This window comes from Wolffia australiana, chromosome 8, assembly GCF_029677425.1.
Source record: "Wolffia australiana isolate 7733 chromosome 8, ASM2967742v1".
Lineage (NCBI taxonomy): Eukaryota > Viridiplantae > Streptophyta > Magnoliopsida > Alismatales > Araceae > Wolffia > Wolffia australiana.
The window spans coordinates 17477387-17498941 of NC_135842.1; the positions used below are offsets into that span (position 1 = coordinate 17477387).

The 21555-nt window shown below is 38.6% G+C and overlaps 2 protein-coding genes across 3 annotated transcripts; both read left to right on the forward strand.

Annotated features, from left to right (window-relative positions):
• The first annotated feature begins 9163 nt into the window (after nucleotides 1-9163).
• LOC144706409 (nuclear matrix constituent protein 1b-like) lies at nucleotides 9164-14426 on the forward strand. The gene is made up of 7 exons (XM_078579342.1): nucleotides 9164-9478; nucleotides 9694-9903; nucleotides 10173-10426; nucleotides 11636-11906; nucleotides 12368-12451; nucleotides 12526-13973; nucleotides 14051-14426. The coding sequence occupies exons 1-7, from the start codon at nucleotides 9341-9343 to the stop codon at nucleotides 14148-14150; spliced, it is 2505 nt and encodes an 834-aa protein (XP_078435468.1). The 5' UTR covers nucleotides 9164-9340; the 3' UTR covers nucleotides 14151-14426.
• An 850-nt stretch (nucleotides 14427-15276) lies between these two features.
• On the forward strand, nucleotides 15277-21297 carry LOC144706410 (branched-chain amino acid aminotransferase 2, chloroplastic-like). 2 transcript variants are annotated; one of them, XM_078579343.1, is made up of 10 exons: nucleotides 15277-15791; nucleotides 15938-16011; nucleotides 16493-16661; nucleotides 16751-16930; nucleotides 17017-17148; nucleotides 17956-18054; nucleotides 18723-18839; nucleotides 19156-19251; nucleotides 20105-20220; nucleotides 20993-21297. In XM_078579343.1, exons 1-10 carry the CDS (start codon nucleotides 15717-15719, stop codon nucleotides 21105-21107), a joined length of 1173 nt encoding a protein of 390 aa, XP_078435469.1. In that variant the 5' UTR covers nucleotides 15277-15716; the 3' UTR covers nucleotides 21108-21297. The 2 variants fall into 2 exon arrangements, with proteins under 2 accessions (XP_078435469.1, XP_078435470.1); XM_078579344.1 differs by having other exon boundaries at nucleotides 15284-15791; nucleotides 20108-20220.
• The last annotated feature ends 258 nt before the right edge of the window (nucleotides 21298-21555 follow it).

A 21555-nucleotide genomic window follows, 5' to 3' on the forward strand; every position in this document is an offset into this window, starting at 1 on the left:
TCAATATTCAGTATTTTTAACATCTACAAAAAAATTTCTAAAAATATTAAACTCTCGTTTCTAATATTTCTAGTGTTTTTTGTGTTAATTAAATTCAAGAAAATTCAAAAAAAATATTTATCTCCTGTTTCTAGTGTTAATTAAAATTATAAAAATTTCTCTAAAATATTTCTAGTATTTTTACTTTGTATTTATGCTTCAATTTAGATAATAGGAATTAATATAAATTGACTTCAAATCCATAAAAAATCTCAAAAATTATATTCCTCACTTTCAAACTCACTTTCTTCATTCCAAGCTTGAGAACAATTCTGAAATTTAATTTATCGATTATTTAAGTGAAAATTTTTCATAAAAATGTTTGGTTAAGTCTGAATCAAAACTCCTAAATTTGGACTTATCAAGGGGCATATATCTAAATATTTTAGGGCGGTGATCCAAATAAGATTTTGCAAAAGCGGAGGTGTTTTTCTGAAAATTTTGTGGAGAGAGAAAGGCCAAAGGGATCAAACACCTTAGATTTCTCCAGGTTCAAACATTAATATCTGCAGAATCGACTCACCCCTTTACCCTAGGTATAAATTCCTAATGTTCTCACTCTTTATTCATTCTTGGATACTCGACCATACTCTGCAGTCTAAGGGAAGCTCTCTCTGGATAAACTATTGTCCTGGTATTTCACTTGATTTTTAGTTTCCATCTTCATTGATCTTGATTTGTGCTATGTTAAATTTCCTTGACTAGGGTGAAATGTACCTGTGATTGTCTTGATTCAAGAAGGAAGCTAGCTAATGACCAAATCCTATTATCAGATAGAAGAATACTAAATAAATTGGATGAATTATCTATTCTTCACCAACTATTACTGTTTAAGAACCCTATATTAAATACTCTCTTTATCTCATTATAGTTTTGATTCTGGATCTTCTTTTCAGGATCAGGCTGAAGGAAAGGAGGACCTATACTCTCTTACTATTCTCTCATCTCTTCTACCTCGCTCTTCTCAATTACTTTCCTTATGATCTCTAAAGATATGTAAATATTATAAAGGACATCCATATAGATCATCCCTATTTTATCTTGGAGACCTGATCTTCCTGAATATCATATCTAAAATAATTAAATCTATTAAACACTATTCTAATTATCTCAAGTTAAGTCCTTGAACTCTACCTTCCTATGGACAACCCCGCTAGTCATCATGTACATCATAAGATAGAGGGTTTATTATAAATATTACTGTACGAGGTGATTACAAACAAGGATAGTAATTAACCTAGTTAATTACAGTAAAAGTCATCTAATCACCTCTCAAGTTTAAAAAACATGTAGCATCAATGGTGTGAGGAATTGAATGAAATAAACCATGGATACATAAAATAAACTATTTAACATAAAGAGAAGGCAAAAAGAACTAATTCACTCCCCCCCCTCTTATTCATTTCACCATCAAGTAGATGTGACCAGCTCTGGCCTGATTCTCGATAATCCCAAAACCTTTGTAAAAGCATTCGTAGAGTTTAAACACAGTAAATAAATATTCCGAGAAAACACACTAATGCTTGGTAACTTAGATCTATCATTTTTTAGGATAGAACATGAAAAATATGTATCATTTGGAGCATAAGAGTATATAAACTTAAACCAATAGGAGTATATTTCATTTATAACATATTTTGGAATTTTTTAAGAAAAAACTTATGGTGATCTTATTGATGACTATCTATAGGTTTTCTATAAAATGGTGGTTTTTGGTTTCATCGTATTAATTATGAATTTACCTATCCGGGCTCATTGTTAACTCAATACTGTCATAGGAAATAACCTAGGAAATGGATGCATAAGTATTGAAAAACCTCTAAGTCTCATTCTAACCTAAAACCATAAATGATAGCAGTGAAAATCATAGTTGTAATTCCTTTTTCTCACGTAGACCTGAAATATAAGTAATCATTTCGCCTTCAAAGCATAAAGAGCATTGCAATTTCATGACCACACAATATGTTTTCTTTTAAAATATTTAAAATTAATTTTCACAAAAGGGAAGGGAAGTAGGAATTACTACAGATATTAAATAATATGTTTAATTAAATAATAATTCATTAACAAAATAATAGAATATCACACCTGATGTAAATATGATTTAATATAACCTTAAAATAAATGGGGTAATATTTTACATGAGAATAAATTATGTAAGTTTCATTAGACTTTCTTCGTAAGTTCATAAGAAATATCTCACATCTGCTAATTCTTCCATTTTATTTTTTTACTTAATTAGGATAATTGTAAATATTATAATTCATCGTTCTCTATCTCCAAAATGTTATTCCTTTTATGTGAAAGTATCCTTATTGGTGTCAGTGGCTCTAACAACACATTGTGTATCATAGTGTCCACAAGCATGTCATACAAACGAACTCCCTACAGATACTATTGAATTTTTTATAGACTAATTTTACCATTTCTTTATTTTCATCAATATTTTGTTATTTATTTGAGTAGTTGATTAAAAATAAATTGTATTTTCTTTATTATTATCTCCAGGGCTTCCTCACTTATAACTGAGTTAATAAATATTTATTAATGATTTTATATGAATCAGTTTTCTAAACACTTTTATATGATTTTACTATTCAATGTTAATGTTATCATTTTCTTAATCTTTAAACCAATAATTATACATTGGTTCTTCCTTTTAATAATTTTTCGTAATGTTGTTACAAAACAAGATGTTTAGCATGTAAATAATATTAATATATTCAATGACATAATTCATATGATATATTTATTCTTAACTATTTTGCTTCCTTGATAATGCTATATGGATTCTGAGGTATCTTACTATTTGCATGAATAACATGTTATTTTTTATTACTCTGATTTTGTTTGAAATAAAGTTGCATAATTTATATGTAATTAACTTCATAATTCTAATTTAACCTTTAATTTTATTGAGAATGAAGATTTTTTTATTGTTAGGTCCTAGTCCAAGTTTAAGGCAAGAGTAGGTGGGATTCCTACGCAAGGGCATGCATACCCTTGACCACTTGACCATGGGAAAGCCCATTTACTTATACTCTAAATAGGAACCCTGGTTCGTCCCATTGTCACCACACATACTTAAGACATTGGATAGGAACCCAAGCTCATTGGGTAGTGATGCCTGTCCCTATTTTTTTAAAGCCAGCACATGATAGACTCAAATTTAGGGTGTTAATTTATCATTTATATTTGAGTTAATCAATAAAATTTTTAACCCTTTTCTCATAAAAAATCTCACTATTTAATGATGAGAAAGGGTTTTCTCCAAAGGGAACATATATTAGGGTTTAAGTAATCTTTAAATGATGATTCAAGAGGGATGCGAGGAGATACATATAAAATAAAGGATTGTGATGAGATGAATATGAGTTTCTGGGAAGCTGATAATAATTATTTAGTAAGGATGATATGAATAATAATATGAGGTATAGGTAGGGGGATATGGATAGATCAAATGATAATGAGAGAGTGAAATAGACGAAGAGGTGGAGTGTCGATGGATGTAGAAGATGAATAATAAGATAGGATGACTAAATGGGTAAAAGGATATGAGTAGATGTTGAAGGATGATGGTGAAATAGAGTGGTGGAGGAAGAAATGATAATGATATAACTAGTGAATGTGATTGAAAAACATATAGGTAGTTGTGAGATACAGAAGAGGATGATTTGTTCGATGATTTCGGTTTTTCCTATGATACGAAGGTGACCAGATTGAAATAGAGATTGAAGATGAATGTGGTAGGGTGAGATGATGAAAAATGTTGATGATAATGAGATGAATAAAATAAGGATGTAGATCTAAGTAAAAGAATGTGAAGGAGAAAAACCAATGTAAGGCAAGAGACTAACCTTGCATCCTTATGTTCCGCCAAGACCAAGACACTTTCCTGATGTGGATCAGACTCTCCACTTCTCCGTTGATCTTCTCCAATCACTCAAAACACTCAGAACCCCTTGATGGACCTTCAAAACCCTCACTCTCTTTCAATCAGCCTCTCTAGGACGAAGTGACACTAAAGATCATTTTTACAACAAAATGAAGCTCTATTTATAGATCCAACCAAATAGATAGAAAGAGGTGCTAAAAAGGAAGCTCCACTCAAAATTTTAGCCTGAAACTCCTTCATGATTGTCACATATCATGAATTTGAATTTAGATCTCTCAGACCTCAGATTTTCTTTCTCCTCTGATTATGCAAAAAGTCAAAGAGCAATTAAGTATTGCCAGAAATAGATATTATTTCATGAAGATGTTAGAAAAAAATTGTATTTATAAAGATAGGTCATCCAATTTAATGCAAAAAAAATTAAGAAAAATAATATTCTGACTAAAAACAATATATTCCTTCAGAATTGGTTGTAATAAAAATCATTTAAGTATTTTAAAAATCATAAATTTGAGAACATCATTGTAAAAATAAATTTAATCATTTTAGTTTCCATAACACACATTTATAATAATTCAATGCAAATATGGTCATATTAACCTACTAAAATGTGTGTTATCAATGCATTCATGGTGCTTGTGCTCGATAATGCGCATGTGCAGATCAGGGGAGGCTGCACATGCAAGGGTCACCTAGGTTGTGCATTGATTTTGAGATGGTGGTGTGGCACTTGACGTGTCCCTACGAGTTGTGCTTCAGCGCACAAGCGCCAAGGATTGGGGCCGAGTGATAAGTCCAAATTTAGGGGTTTTATGTCGTTGTTTTGATTCAGACTTAGCCAACAATATTTATGAAAATTTTCCACTTAAATACTCTATAATTAATACAGGGCAAGTAAGGGGTCTATCCACAGAGAGGCAGAAATTTAATTTCAGAATTCTTTCTCAAGCTTGGGATGAAGAAAACGATTTTAAACGTGAAAAATACAATTTTTTTGGGATGTTTCTAGATTTTTAGGTAATTTTCATAATTCCCTATGATTTAAATTAAGCCAAAGTACCAGGAGAAACAAAAAATCATATTTTGAAACTAATTTTTCTATTTTCTCTTAGCAAATTAATCAGAAATAAATATTTTTAGAATTTTCTGGAATTAATTTACATAAAAAAACAAGTATAAGTATGAAAAATGAGAAATAGAGATTTTTTTTGAAATATTTTAGGTGTTAAAATGACTTTAAATAGATTATATGAATTTTCTAGATTTTTTCCAAATTTTTTCGGATTTTTTTCAATGCAGAAAATAATTTTTCCGACTTTTCTGATTTTTTTCCTATTTTTTAAATAATTTCAAATAAGAAAAATATGAAATTTACCTATTCCGGCGATCGTCGGAGCGGCGGCGGTGGCGGAGCGGAGTGGCGGCGGCGGAGCGGAGGCGGAGCAGAGGCGGCACCGGCGGAGCGGCGGCGGCGGTGGCGGAGCAGCGGCGGCGGCGGCAAGCCAAATGGGCCAGCGGGCCTGGGTTGGCCCGTAGAGGGCTGGCCTTAGTTGGTCAGCCCACTAAGGTGAGCCCAATTTGGCTAAGTCAAGACTTAGCCAAATTGGGCTTAAGCCTTATTGGGCTTAACCCAATGGCCAGGACTTAGCCGATTTGGCTAAGTCCTGCACAGGGTACCCTATGCCCTGCGGTCCTGTGCGCTGGCTGCGCGCGGACCGGCGGCCAAAGGGCTGCCTCTGCCGCACAGGCACTGCACGGCACCACACGGCACCGCACGGTGGCGGCTAGAAGACAGAACTTGTGATTTGAAAAGATCAAAAAATGATATTTTAATGCGATTGTTTTTGGGATTCGAAGTAGGGAATGCTTGAGGATCTAGAGAGACATAGGGAGATATTTTAGAGTGAGAAAAAAATATTTCTAGAGAGATAAAATGTCGAAATGAGAGGATAAAGAGAGAAAATGAGGAGATAGAGAGAGAAAATGAAGAGATAGTGTAGAGAGAGTTTGAGAGGGAATTTGAAGGTGCAGATGAAGGAGATTTTTTATGAAATTTTGAGGTGATGAACTGTGGATATGGATGGAGGTCTAGAGAGAGTAAGAACAGATTCTAGAGAGAGAAAGGTCCGAAATGAGGAGATAGAGAGAGAAAATGAAGAGAGAGTGTAGAAGGACTTTGAGATAGAATTTGGATGTGCAAATGAAGAAGATTTTTTATGAAATTTTTAGGGGAGTAACTATGGATATAGATGAAGGTCTAGTGAGAGAAAAAAAACTATTTTAGAGAGAAAGTAGAGAAAATGAGTGTTTAGAGTGGGAAAGTGATGGATTTTAAGGGTAAGTGGATGGGAAATGATGGAGAAGGTAGAAATCTAAGATCCTAAAGCCTCAATGCAAGTTTACTGAGCCCTCAATGCTTCCTCTCAAGTATGGATCCTTATATTTTGCCAGAGTCAGGCATTTTTCAATGCAAACAAGAGACGAGATTAAGAGAAAACTTCAATAAACTTACATTAAGCAGGTTGAACAACCTGGATTCTGAAAAATGCCTTGTCCTGCTGGCCAGCCACTTGCTAGAGCACGTTCAGAATGAGGGAAAATGAGGGAGAAAAAGGGGAAATATTCAGGAATATAACTTATTCAAATGAATATAACTTATTCAGGAAATAATTCTGCATCAACAACTTGAACCATTATTTGGCTCTATATTTAGATTCAAAGGGGAAATATTCATCTCCAAAACCTATTAAAATACCTGTACCATTTTTTTAAAAAATTATCAATATAATCTTCACAAAAATCATAGGGCTCCTCATTAAACTTCGCAAGAATAAAGTGTTAGGTTCGGTGCCTTGGTTCGTCCATGGAAAACACGATTCCATGGATGCAGAAGGGTGTCAATCGATTCATAATAAATCTTTAAAATAAAACATCGAACGCAACTTTTTGAGGAACCTATTACACCATTGACATGCTCATGTTGAGATCGTTATGAAGCCATTCAAGCGTTTGGCCTCTAGATCACTCAGCTCTTAGATCTCCACCTCTTCTTCAACACTCCTTGAAAATATAGAAGATCTTCTCACCATGAAGACACTCTCCTTGGATGAGTGGAAAAGAGAGTGAATAAAGGGAGGGGGCTCTCAAATCTGGCTCCCATGGGTGTTTGAAAACGAGAGTCCTTTCCCTCTATATACTTCACTTAATGTTTTTCTCAAAAACCCTTAAAGTAAAATAAATCCACCAATGCCCTTATGACCTTATATATGTGACTCTCTAGGCCCATGTATCGCTCTACTTAATAACTTTAGTGGCCCAATAATAATTATTGACCAACATTATTAATTAACGATATCAACATATAGATTAATTAAATAAAGATTGATTTAACCCAATCAATAGGTTAAGTTTCCAATCATGGGGGGCCAAGCTACACCTCGTGCTTTAGAAGATACCAAGTAATGTTGAACTCTCCCATGGAACCTTTACCATTATCCGTTACCGTATATGTATAATCCATCATCCGCACAAGACTCTCAAACAACTTAAGGTATGGTTTATCGTCAAACCGTAGTTTGTCATTCGATTAGTACTGATGCATAACGGGGATCATTGGAGAATGCCTTCTCCAATATCCTCACTACCCTTGCCAGGGATTTTTCTGCATCGTTCGATCTCATCTTATACTGAGGGCGCATGTTCCCATCTTGACCACTCAATCATCTGCGTGAGCCTCTTACTACATCCAAGCAATGACTTGTTTGAATCCCATGATTAGAGGATCATAAATCAAAATCAAAATCTAGTCTACCATTCATGAGATGTCCTTGATGGAAATATATGTGGCTGGCGAGCCAATCACACAATCCACAGCTCATTCTATGTTCATTAATAGAACATATTCATTATAGTGCACGTGTGATGCTTATAATGAAGTTCATGAATACATGATCGAACTTAGTGAATTATGATGAGATCATTAGTCTTTAAGCATGTGTTTTAAACATTCCCATTCGAAGGATACACAAGAAGGACATCGAAGTATCCGGATAGAGTAGCACTATCTAGCATCACTTATATGATGAGTATGGCCGGTCGCGTAGCCATTAGTGTGGAGACGCTAAGTATAGATAGTGGGTGCTCTTTAGTGGAAATAGTTCACTAAATTGATCCGTACAAATCTTTAAATGGTATTATACCAAACTGTCAATCATGTCAATTCATGTTACAATTGTGTAAGTGGTCCTTGAACCTAAGACACCAAAAACGTCTTGTGGACGGACAGTAGTACTTTGACTACGGCCAACAAGTCTCTAATCATGGGGTTTTAAATGATCTTAATTCGGGTACATCAAGAAGTTCACAAAGACAATTGAGTGGTTAAGATGAGATCATCCACCCTCGGTATAAGAGGTGACAGCTCAAGGAAGATGATGCGATGAAGTCCTTGGCCAAGACAGTGAAATATCGGTAGAAGAGTTCTCCCATGATTTTTGAATGCGTCAGTACTAAATCGAATGATCGATCAGGGTTTGACACTGGACCATACCCTAAGTCGTCTAAGGAGCGTTAAGTGGATGAGGGACTATATGGTAACTAATGACGAATATGTTCCATGAAGTGAGTCTATTCACACTCCTTTGTATCTTCTAGAACACGAGGTGTGGCCTGGCACCCCACGTGTTGGAGACTCGACCTATCGATTAGGTTAAATCGATCTGATATTAATTAATCTATATGATGATATAGTTAATTAATTCGGAAGGCCAATAAAGGTTATTGGGCCACTCGAGTTATTAACTAGACTGATACATGGGCCTAGAAGGTCATACGCACATGGTCTTTTGGACGTCGAAAGATATACTTAAATTTAGGGAGTTTTATGAAAAATACCCACTTATTATAAATAGGGGAAGACTCTGAACAAAATTCACCCAGGCCATTCCATTTCACTTAGATAGATACACACAACCTCAGATGAGAACATATCCTTAATACACCCGAAATAGAAGGAAGCTTAATGCAAATCCTTCCATCATATCATATTAACCACACATTACATAAAATTTTTATTTAATTTAAAATATGTGTTTCTATGTTGTGAAGCCTAAAACTAATTGTGGGACTTCTATCTCACTCTATAGGAAGCATAAAGTTAATTTTAAAAAACGTTTTAAATCTTGATTTTATATTTATACCGCCCTTGAGTCTTCGGCTTAGACTGCAGTAGGATTGTATAACGCTTCTAGAAAGTTCTAGAGTCTTGGGGTAATGGCGGAGAGCTTCGCTGGAGCAGAGATTCGCTTCCATGGCGGCAGCGCTGAGCAAGATCGAATTTTTCTCGTTTGAGATCGTGTAGATATTGAATGTTTTGCCGTAGAAGGAAGAGAAGGCGGTGTTAGAGACATGGAGCCTAACTCTGGAAGCTCGATCAAAGAAGACGTCATCTTGAAGCGACTCCGAGATGCTGGCTTCGATGGTGAGATTACCCAGAGAAAGGACAAGGCAGCCCTCGTCGCCTACATAGCGAAACTCGAGGCAGAGGTATTTTACCCATGTCCTCTTCTGTTTTGTTTTTTTCTTGAAAATTTTCCAATTAGGTTTTCTTTCGGTTAATTTATTGAATTAGTTCGTTTTGCGCCCTTTTTTTGGGGGAAGGATTATGCAGATGTTCTATGTCGAAGTTTGATCTTTTGGTTTGAATTCGCAAGTTTTAATTAAAGATGACAATGTTGATTTTTTATTGCTCTATCTTGCAGATTTACGAGTATCAGCATCACATGGGTCTTCTGATAATCGAAAAGAAGCAGTGGGTTTCCAAGTGTGATCAAGTAAAAGCCGCTGCTGATTCAGCTGAATTGGCCCTTAAGAAAGATCTTGCGGCGATGTCCTCGGCTTTGTCTGAATCCAAAAAACAGCAGGAGAACCTTCGGAAGGCTTTAGGCATTGAGAAGCAAAGCATTGCTAGTGTGAGTACACACTTCCCACTTATTGAAATTCTAACTCTTGTTTCTATTCGGCTGTTAAAGATGAAACACTTTTTCTTCATACTATCATGATTGACGATTAGTTTTTCTTTTTAACAAATTAAGTTTGGTTGATGATAAGTTTGCTTTCTCAATATTATCATGATTGATGATAAAGTGTGTTGTATCTTCCAAAAATTGAAAATTCAGTTTTGTTTGCTTTCTCATTAACTGATCCTCTGATTGCAATTTTGTATTTTATTTTATCTTAGCTGGAGAAAACGATTCACGAGATTCGTGCCCAGTCTGCTGAAGTGAGAGTTGCTGCGGAGAGTAAGCTGTCGGAGGCAGTTGCTATGATGGAAAATGCACAGAAAAAGATTGATGAGGCAGAAAAGAAATTTAGAGAGGCAGAGTCTGCTTCTGCAGACGCAAGGCGATGTGAGAAGATGACATCAATAAAGTTGCAAGAAATTGAAGCCCGAGAAGATGAACTTAGAAGGCGTCTTGAGCTTTTCAATGCCCAGTGCGTAGTTCTTAAGGATTACCGTTTGAAATTCTTTTTTGTTTATTCTTTTTGAACAATGAAATTCTCGGGCTTAATATGCATGTTTTCTTCACTCAATCTTTTTATTTATGCATGTTTTCTTCACTCAATCTTTTTGTTTATTATTTTTTTTTTTTAACAATGAAATTCTCGGGCTTAATATGCGTGTTTTCTTCACTCAATATATTTTTTTGTTTATGCATGTTCAGTTTTTATTTTTTTTGAACAATGAAATTCTCGAGCATAATATGCATGTTTTCTTCACTCAATCTTTTTGTTTATGTATGTTTTCTTCACTCAATCTTTTTATTTATGCATGTTTTCTTCACTCAATCTTTTTGTTTAATTTTTTTTAACAATGAAATTCTCGGGCTTAATATGCGTGTTTTCTTCACTCAATCTTTTTGTTTAATTTTTTTTAACAATGAAATTCTCGGGCTTAATATGCGTGTTTTCTTCACTCAATATATTTTTTTGTTTATGCATGTTCAGTTTTTATTTTTTTTGAACAATGAAATTCTCGAGCTTAATATGCATGTTTTCTTCACTCAATCTTTTTGTTTATGCATGTTTTCTTCACTCAATCTTTTTGTTTATTTTTTTTGAACAATGAAATTCTCGGGCTTAATATGCATGTTTTCTTCACTCAATATTTTTTTTTGTTTATGCATGTTCAGTTTTTATTAATATTTTCTTCACTCAATCTTTTTGACAATTACTTGGGCTTGAAGTCTCATAAATTAGTACTTCAACTATGTCATCCATTCAACATCTATATTCATCGTCATTGTAATCATCATCGTCATGCTTCGGTTTTTTTTAGTAAAAACGGATCTCCATTGTTTTTTTTAGAAAAAACGAATCTACGAATCTTCATTTGTATTCTCCCTGGCTGAATCATGGATGAGAAGGACGATGATGATCACATACGGACCAAAATAAATACTTTTGGTCACTGCCATCCAGTTTCCAAGAGCAGTCACATCATCATTGTCGTCAGCTATATGTTGATGATGAATCATAATCCAACCCTAAGGTCGATGGATGATATGGATGACAATGGTGAATAAGATAATGACAAAGATGAGTTCATCATTGTCTTCCAACCCCAAGGTCCAAGATACTGGTAGCTTTGAAGAGATCATTGTTTTCTTTCTCTTTCAGTAATTATGGTCGTCTATTTTTCAGATGTGCATCTAAGGAAAAGGAAATCAATCTTGAGAGACAATCATTGTGTGAATCCCAGAAGGTCATGCAGCAGGAACAGGATAAATTATTGGAGAGACAGAAAACTCTCAACCAGAGCGAAGAACAAGTATTCAGGAGGTTAGAGGAACTCTCTCAACTCCAGAAACATTTAGACGCTGCAAAACAAGACCTTGAAACCGAACATTCACTCCTGAAAGAAGAAAAGGCAAATCTCTCTATCCATGCTAGAGTCATCGAGACAAGAGAAGAGGTGAGCTAACAAACTCTGGTCAGACAATATAATATATTAAGCATTCGTGCTCTTCAATAAAAATATAATTTAAAAATCATTTGGATCGATGATGGGTCATCATCGTCCTTGTCATTAGTTCTCGTCAGGATGGAGATCACGATGATTAAATCGTCCTCATCATCAGCTTGGATAGTGATGACTTAATCATCATGGCGACTGGCATCCACTCTCATCCCTCTCCGTATGTCTCTCCTCCTCCCTAGTCCTGAATTTTTCGCACATTCATTATGGGCATCCAGTTCTCACTTTAAATCATGATCATCATTCATTGCACACTCTTATGATGATGGCAATGATGACTGGTCAGTGATTTCTAGATGATGATGATGAGTTTTTATCCTAACTTTTATAATATATATATATATATATTATAATCCATTATTGTTTTCCTGACCCTTGATTCGAATGACTACTTTCAGTCTGTCATAGAGAGAGAAACTCTGATTGGAAAGAAAGAGAAGGATCTGCTCATCTTGCAGGAAAAACTTTCACTCAGGGAACAGGTAAGTTCACTATACACCATTCTTCTCCTTACTCTTAATGTAATTGCGGTTCTAAATTTATAATATATATCCAGGAGGAAAGTCGAAGGCTTAAAGAGGATCATGAAAGAGAAATAGAACGAAGAGTGGCAGAGTTTGAGGCCCAACTGAAGCAGCGGCGTCAGGAGGCAGATGAAGAATTTGAGAGCAGGAGACTGGCTTGCAAGATGCAAGAGGAAGATCTCAACCGTCGGATCAAGCTTCTTCAGGAGAGAGAAAGCGCTACGGAAGAGAAATCAAAGGACTTGGCCAAAAAACAGGAGCTTCTCGAAGAGAGGGAACAGTCTATTGCGGCTGCCAAGCAAGCCGCCGAGAGGAAAAAATCAGAAATGGAAGAAGAAAGCGCCGCAATCGAGACTGCGGCCTTGGATCTCGAGAAAACCAGGCAACGGTCAGCAGCGGAATCAGCCGCACTCGTGAAGGAGAGAGAGAGGCTGGCTGTATCTATCACGGAGAGGGAGAATCTTCTTTCCCTGGAGAGGTGTCTCAAGGAGGAGATCGATAGCAGCAGAGCTCAGAGAGCAGAGTTGACGGCGGCAGCCGAGCGGCTGAAGGAAGAGAAGGAGAAGTTCGAGCGGGAATGGGAGCTGATCGACGAGAAGAGAGAGGAGATGGAGAGAGCAGCTGCCATTGCCGCAGAAGAGCGAAGGTCCATCTCTCAGTTTCTGAAGAACGAGCAGGAAAGCTTAAAGGCAGAGAAGGAAGAGCTGAGAAATCAGTTCAAGGGGTATCAGGAGTCTCTGGCAATGGAGAGGGAGCAGTTCATCCGAGACATGGAGCTTGATCACAGCGAGTGGCTCCGCAAGATGCACAGAGAGAGAGATGATCTCGCCGAAGACATGGAATTGCAGAAGAGAGAGATGGAGTGCGCCGTTCGAAGACGGCGCGAGGAGGTGGAAGCTCAGTTGAGGAAGAGGGAGGAGGAGTTTGAGAGAGAGAAAGAAGGGGAGCTTCAGAGGTTGAGGTTAGAGAGAGAAAGGCTTGCTCTCGAGGCGGAGGCGCTTGCCAGTGACGTCAGGAGGATGGAGAAGGAGAAGGCGGAGATGGTGGCTGATCGGACGAACAGAGAGAGGGAATGGGCTGACATCGAAGCTTCGGTAGAGGTTCTGAATTTGCAGAGAGATAAGTTGAGGAAACAGAGAGAGCTGCTCCGGGAGGAGAGAGAAGAGATTGCCGGCCAGATCCAACGGCTTAGATCACTCGAGGAGCAGTCTATGGCTCGGGAGCACCGATCTCTCGGTTTCGGGCCGTCTGAGGATGCTGTCGAAGCCACACCACCACCTCCTCCTCCTTCGCCTGTGCCGTTGACTTTGTCGTGGGTGAGGAGATGTGCCGAGGCTGTACTCAGGCGGGCCCACAGTCCAGTCAATGGGAAGTCTGTTGACTCTAAGGAAAAGTCAACCCTGTTGACTGATGATTCTGGGGAGCCGAGGTTTAAGCGCCGCCGCAGAGAAGACCGGGAGACGGTGACCGCAGTCAAATGGTATGATTCTTCTGTGATTTTATATAATTGATGAAATTTTATTTCGGCTGACGGTGATTGTGGCGCCACCTCGACAGGGACGAGCCGATGGGGCTTCTGGAAATCAAGGAATTGCTTGACTGCGAGAGTTCTCCGACTTCAGATTCTTCGACGGGTGCGATTCTGCCAGAGGTTTGACCTGATTTTACTGGCTGTCTTGTGACTTTGACAGGTATATAAAATACAGAAATAGGGATGTGGATTCTTGTTAAAAATGTCGATGACAGTCAGTGTATGTAAAGAGAGAGAAGTGAGAGTGAACGAGGACCGTCCGTGGAGCTTCTGGAATTGGGCCCATTTGAATGTAACGTTCTGGGATTTTTTTTCTTTTACACAGTGCCACAAGCATTGGAAGAGAAGGGTGACCCGTCTTTTCTTCCTCTTCACTGACTCAACACGCTTATCTTCTCTCTCTCTCTCTCTTCATCTTTCTCTCTGACTCTCTCTCTCTCTTCATCTTTCTCTCTGTCTCTCTCTCTCTCTATCCTTCTCTCTGTCTCTCTCTCTCTCTCTTCATTTCTCTCTCTCTTCATCTTTCTCTCTGTCTCTCTCTCTCTCTCTTCATTTCTCTCTCTCTCTCTATCCTTCTCTCTCTCTCTCTCTCTCTCTCTCTCTCTTCAATTCTCTCTCTGTCTGTCTCTCTCTCTCTCTATATATATTCTTCTCTCTGTCTCTCTCTGTCCACCTTTCTATCTGTCTCCCTCTCTCTCCATCTCTCTGTCTCTCTTTCTATTGTAACGGTGGAAGGCTCTCCTGAGTTCTGGGTCCTAGGTAAGAGATAGAGACAGCATTAACGATCTGTCCACTCACCCACCAACGAGAGGGACAAAAAGTTAGAGATTGAACAGTGAGAACGAGGAGCAGGAGAAGAGCGAGAGGTGGGCAGAAAGGGAACGCCAAAGGGAAATGAGAAGAGTGAGGACTGAGGAGCGTAAGAAAAGAAAGAAGATAGGAGAGAGAGAGATGGGCAGAAAGGGAACGAAAAAGAGAAATAAAGATAGTGACGAGCGTAAGAAAGAAGGAATATAGGAGAGAGAGATGGGCAGAAAGGGAAAGAAAGAGAAATGAAGATACGAGAGAGAGAGATGGCCGCGGACCAGATCTATTCGTTGGGAACATAGAGAGAGAAGGCCAGAGAAGAAGTGAGAAGACAGGTGAGCTGGAGGCAGATAGAGAGATTGATAGATAGAAAAGAGAGAGAGAAGAAGAAAGCAGGAGAGATAAAGGTAGATGGATGGACGGAAGGAGGAGAGAGAGATAGGGAGAACGAGAGAGAGAGATGGAGGTGTAATGGATGCACGAGGGGAGAGCTAAAAGGGGAGGAGAGGTTGGAGAAAAGGAAGGAGTAGTTGAAACGGAGGAGGTCCGATTCGTCCGAAACGGGCAAGAGGAGAAGTTAACGGAGAAAGACAGTCTCGGGTGACGTGGAGGCGCCGTGTGATGCAAATCCGGAACAACCACGGCCGCCATATCCTCCTCTTCCCCCGCTGACGACAACGTGTCCATCCCTTCAACTTCCCCTCTTCTTCTTCTTCTTCTTCTTGCCCTTCTTCTCTCGCTCTCTCTCTCTCTCTTTCTCTCTCTTTCTCTCTCGTTCTCTCTCTCTCTCTCTTTCTCTCTCGTTCTCTCTTTGTCTCTCTCGTTCCTTTAAGAGCAATTACGGTCGAGTTCTCTACAGAGTGATAGAGAGAAGAAACTCAGAAGATGCTGCTCAGGCGTAGCTCTGTCGCACACAAGCTGGTTTCCTCCTCCGTCGCTGGCCGTAGCTCTCTTTTCAAGGTATGGAATGAAGGAAAAGAGAGAGAGAGAGAGAGAGAGAGAGAGAGAGAGAGAGAGAGAGAGAGAGAGAGAGAGAGAGAGAGAGAGAGAGCGCTTTGGTATCCCCTCTCTTTCTGAGTCTCTCTCTGGCACTTGACTGTCCTTAGCTCGGCGGATGCTCTCTGTTTGCTTCCCAAACCGCCGCACTCCCTCTGCTACCAGACGCCATGCCCTCCGCAAGGTGCCATCTCTATATCTCTCTCTCCATCTCTATATCTCTCTCTCTATCTCTATATCTCTCTTCATCCTATATATCTCTCTCTTCATCTCTATATCCCTCTCCATCTCTATCTCTCTCTTCATCTCTACATCTCTCTATCTCTCTCCCTCTCTATCACTCTCTCTCTCCATCTCTCTATCTCTTCCCATCTCCATATCTATCTCTCTATCTCTCTCCATCTTCATATCTATCTCTATCTCTCTATCTGTTCCCATCTCCATATCAATCTCTCTATCTCTCTCCATCTCCATATCTATCTCTATCTCTCACTCTTACTCTCTCCATCTCCACCTCTATCTATAACTCTACTCTAACTCTATCTCTCCCTATCTCTGTCTTTATATCTCTCTCTCCATCGCCCTCTCGCTCTATCTCTATCGCTCTCTCTCTCCATCTCCTCCCATGTCTCTCTCATGCCCTTGGGTCAATTTCCCCGGCGTAGAGAGGAGTACGCGGATATCAACTGGGACGAGCTCGGTTTCGGCCTGCAGCCCACAGACTACATGTTCTCTGCGAAATGCACCGCGGAAGAAGGGTTCTCCAGAGGAGAACTCAACCGCTATGGAAACATCGAACTGAGCCCATCTGCGGGGGTCCTGAATTACGGCCAGGTACGATCGACCCACAAAATAATTCCGTAAAAAAAATCCAATTTTGGGAAATTTTTACTATGAATGAAGCACTGTTCTTGGCGGGTCAGGGATTGTTCGAGGGATTGAAGGCGTTTAGGAGCGAAGATAGCGGCGGGCTTCTTCTCTTCCGGCCGGAGGAGAATGCAAAGAGATTGCAAATGGGCGCGGAGCGCTTGTTGATGCCTTCTCCTTCGGTGGAGCTCTTTCTGGACGCTGTTAAGAAGACGGTTCTCGCCAATAGACGATGGGTCTTCTTCATCTCTCTTGGATTATTTATCTTCTCTCTCTAGAGGCCTTTCTCTCTCTTCCTTGATGGAGGCTATCGGGGAAGCAGGTGCCGCCGCCGGGGAAGGGGGCGTTGTATTTGAGGCCGCTGTTGCTTGGAACGGGTGCTGTTCTTGGGCTTGCGCCGGCGCCGGAGTACACGTTTCTCGTCTATGCTTCTCCGGTTGGGAATTACTTCAAGGTCTATTTCTTTCTCTATCTATCTATCTCTCTCTCTAGACAGATGTCTGTCATCATCTCTCTCTCTACGCGTGTTTGTCATCGCTTTTCTCTCTACCCATCTGTTTCTCTCTCTACACATGTTCGTGATTTGTTTGCGTCTACCCATCTGTTTCTCTCTCTACCGATGTCTGTCTATGTCTCTCTACACATGTCTGTCATCATGGCTCTCCTCTCTCCACATATTTGTCTGCCTCTCTCTCTAACGCGTCTGAGTCATTGTGTTTCTCTCTCTGCCCATCTTTTTCTCCCTACGCATGTCCGCCATTTGGTTTTTCTCTCAATCGCTCTCTTTCCTCTTGTCCATTTCCTTTTCTCTCTCTCTCTCCATCTCTCAACACGTCCCTCATTTTGTTTCTCTCTCTATAAACGTCTGTCATTTTGCTTCTCTCGTCATCTCTCTCTCTACACAAGTCCGTAATATTGTTTCTCTCTCTATCTCTATACACATGTTCGTGATTTTGCTTCTTTATCTCTCTGTCTCTCCCCACGTATATCTTTCTTTATCTTTGCTTTCTGCTTCTTCTCTCCCTACTGTTTTTTCTGAGAGAGATAACGAGGGATATAAGTACATGGAGGGATAAATAAATATATAAGTATGATGATAGATGGATGGATGGATAAGAGGGATAGAGAGAGAAACTGATTATGCCTTTTTTTTGAAGGCTTCTTATTGAACTGTGCTAACAGCTATAGCTGGTAGCAAGTGCGCTACTTTTCATCTTTAAACAGTATGTTATTCTTCTTCAACAGTTTTATGCTGTTGCAGGAAGGATTGTCACCAATTCACTTGATGATAGGAGATGGAGTGTACCGGGCGACCCCAGGCGGAGCCGGCGACGTAAAGACCATTGCCAACTATGCACCGGTGAGAAAACCATCTCCAAATATTGATTAATTTTATCCTTACATGATGAGGTTTGCACATTCAGTCTTTTCTGTGTGTTTCCATTTCATGATATAGGTAAAACTATTAGTCACTTAATGCATCATTAAAAGCCTCTACTTCATGTTTTGCTGCATTAATCACAGCTTAAATGCATAAATGGCCAATTTTCTAATTCAATAAGAAGCAATTATTTTAATTTTATCCATGCATTTCAAAACACCAAATTAAAAGTTAGATACCTAATAAGGTCCAAGAAAATGTTTCTTGGTTGTATAAAACAATGAGTCATAATGAGCTATTCCCGTTATTTACTTGTGAGTCTTTGAATTTTTTTAAAAAATTTCTAATATGTTAACAGCGCCATTGATCAGTCCATCAAGACAGTTTTAGGCATTATTAAGAGCAGCCTTACTAAGAAAATTTTATTTTTTACAGTAGAGAAGTAGCTTACTTTTGCATGTCTTTTCTTTCTCTGTAATTTCCTCATACATAATACTTGATTCCTGTAACAACCATGAAATTGTAGATGAATAATACCAAACATCAATGTTTTATCAGATTATGGTCTACAAAAATTCAAGGATATTATCAAATTGTTGGTCAACAAGAGTTCATATTTTTGGTTTTCAAAATTCTTCCAAATGCAGGTTTTGAAGGCACAGAGAGAAGCCAAACGCAAAGGCTTCACAGAGGTCCTGTTCCTTGACTCAGTTAACAATAGATATCTAGAGGAAGCCTCCTCCTGCAACGTGTTCGTCGTCAAGGTAGGCCCCTTTTGCCAAATTGTTTTTTTTCAAGAAAGTTTCTTTCTCACAACAGAGAGTAAACAAATGCTTTCTTCACTTGCAACACACATTTTCTGAAATTTATGGGGTGGGATTGAAGGGTTTGGACAACTTTAGTTCTTTTAACAAATCATTAATTGAGGTTAATCACAATATAACTGAGGTATATATGAACAATTTATTGTTGGCCAATCAGGGTTGACCCTTCGCAATTTTGGATTGAGGCAGCCATTAATTTTCCCTTTTTATGGAAACTTAATTTTGTAATTTCTATTTTGTATTTTCCATGAGGTAGGATAATGTAATTGCCACTCCGGCAACAAGAGGGACAATCCTTCCTGGTGTGACCCGCAAGAGTATGATCCATCTAGCTCGCAACCTTGGCTATCAGGTCTTTCAATGTCTACTATTACCCATTATTTTCATTTATTTTCATTCGCTTTGAGTTATATGAAGCAGCTTATTCCAAGTAAGACTTTTTTCTCTAGTACTGAAATATCTAGACATGGTTGTTCTGTTCTGTTCGTTTGAAAGAAACAAAAATTTGCACAAAAAGAACCGCACAGGGCCTTGTTCTTTGTTTTGTTCTTTGAAAAAAAAAACGAACAAAATTTGCACATTCGCACAAAACTAGAACAAAATTTGCACAATGCGAACAAAAGAACTGCACACGGGTCTGTGCGATGTTCTGTTCGAATTTGTTTTTGTTAGGTTCAAAAAACCGAACAGAACGAACAATTCGCACAAAGAACAGAACGACCATGTCTAGAAATATCTTATTTTGGTTATAATCCTAAAAATAAGAAAACATTAATTCTACTGATACAGATAATTGGGTGTCTGTCTTTTGGAGATATTGATAAAAGAAAATTTTCTCTTTGGGTATTATTAAATTTGTTGATGATATTGATATTTATATGTGTCACGAGCAAGGATTCTCCAGGAAGAATGAACAAGAGAAGTGGAGAACATTAGGGAAGAAGAAAGAACCCTCAATATCTCAAGAATGACCTTACACCACCCATTTAGGGTTCAACATTATATATAAGTGTTGTAGGGCCAAAGAAACACAAGGCCCAATATCAAGATAATGGTCAGGATATCGGCTAGTGCATGAAACTGTGTGCCAATAGGCCAGGCTCATTGACAAGAACCCATTTAACAATATGTATCAATGAAGATTAAAATTTGATGAGAAGTGATCGGATGAGCAGATGGTGAGTTGAATTTTTCTCCTTTTCAAGCAGGTAGAAGAACGGCTTGTTTCTGTCGACGAGCTAGCTGATGCTGACGAGGTCTTCTGCACCGGTACTGCCGTGGTGGTAGCACCTGTTGGCTCCATTACTTATAAAGACAAGAGGTTACCTCTCTCTGTCTTTGTGTCTCTCATCCTATCTCTCCCACTTTCTGAATCTATCTTTTCCTCCCTCACTCTTTGAATATTCCTATCAATCTCTCTTACTCTCATTCTCTCCCAATTTTATCTCTCACTCCTCCCACCTCTCTCAATCACAATCTCTCTCTTCCTCTCTCTCACTAATCGTCTTTCTGACGATCAATTTCTCACTCTCACCATCTCTCATTGTCTATATCACAGTCTATCTCTTCCTTTCTCTCTCTCTGTACTTATTCATCTGACAGTCTACTTCTTACTCTCAATCTCTCTCCCTCTCCCTATCTATAAAAATTTCCCTCTCTCACTCTCTCCTTGTCTGGAAATATCTATCCCCCCCTCTTTTTATATTCCAATCTCTCTCTCCTCTTCTCTCTCACAATCTATACCTCTCTCCCTCTATCAATCTTTCCTTCAGTCTCTCACCCTTATCTATACATGTCACTATCTATTCATCACTCTCACTTTTCTTTTCTCTACCTCTCTACCATAATATCCCTTTCTCTATCTATCTATCTATCTTCTTATCTCCATCTCTCAACATCACCCTCATTCTCACATTCTCCCCATCTCTATACATTAGTCTCTTTTACTCTCTCTATTTACCCATCTATCTGTCTATCTATATATGCATTTCTTTCTCTTTCTAACGATCCCTCTCACTATGTATAGAGTTGACTCAATTGATGAATATTTCATACCCATGAGGAATAACCGTTGACTTTGAACTGCCACGTAGGTTTGAATACCAGACAGGATCAAAGACCACTGGACAGAGGCTGTACTCTGCCCTCACTGGCATCCAGATGGGCCGTCTACCGGACGATATGGATTGGATGGTCGAGATTGATTGACAGAAAATCTCTCCCGGCATCGAGATATAATGGACTGATCTCCATTAGGGTTAGAATAAAATATTAAAAGCCCATTTTCCTTCAAAGCATGTTTCATGATGTACATAAACCACATTGTAAATTAAATGATATTTCAGATGTCGAGGGTAAATTTCAATAAAGATCAGTGATAAATGTGTCACAATATGCTTATCTGCTGTTAGATCTACATAAATTAGGGTGTATTGTTTAAACGCCCATAAGTTCTACTAGGGTTCATTAGCTTGGTATCTGTATAGAATAGAGAATCAAAATAGGACAATGTTAAAGTTCCATTATAAAGAGATATAAGAGATAATGGAAGAAAAAGAGGGAGCAGCAAAGAGACGTCTCTATTTTTATGGAAGAAAAAGAGGGAAGATCACCCGAAATCGGTGATCAAACTGCGGATGTCTCTATTTGCTTGATG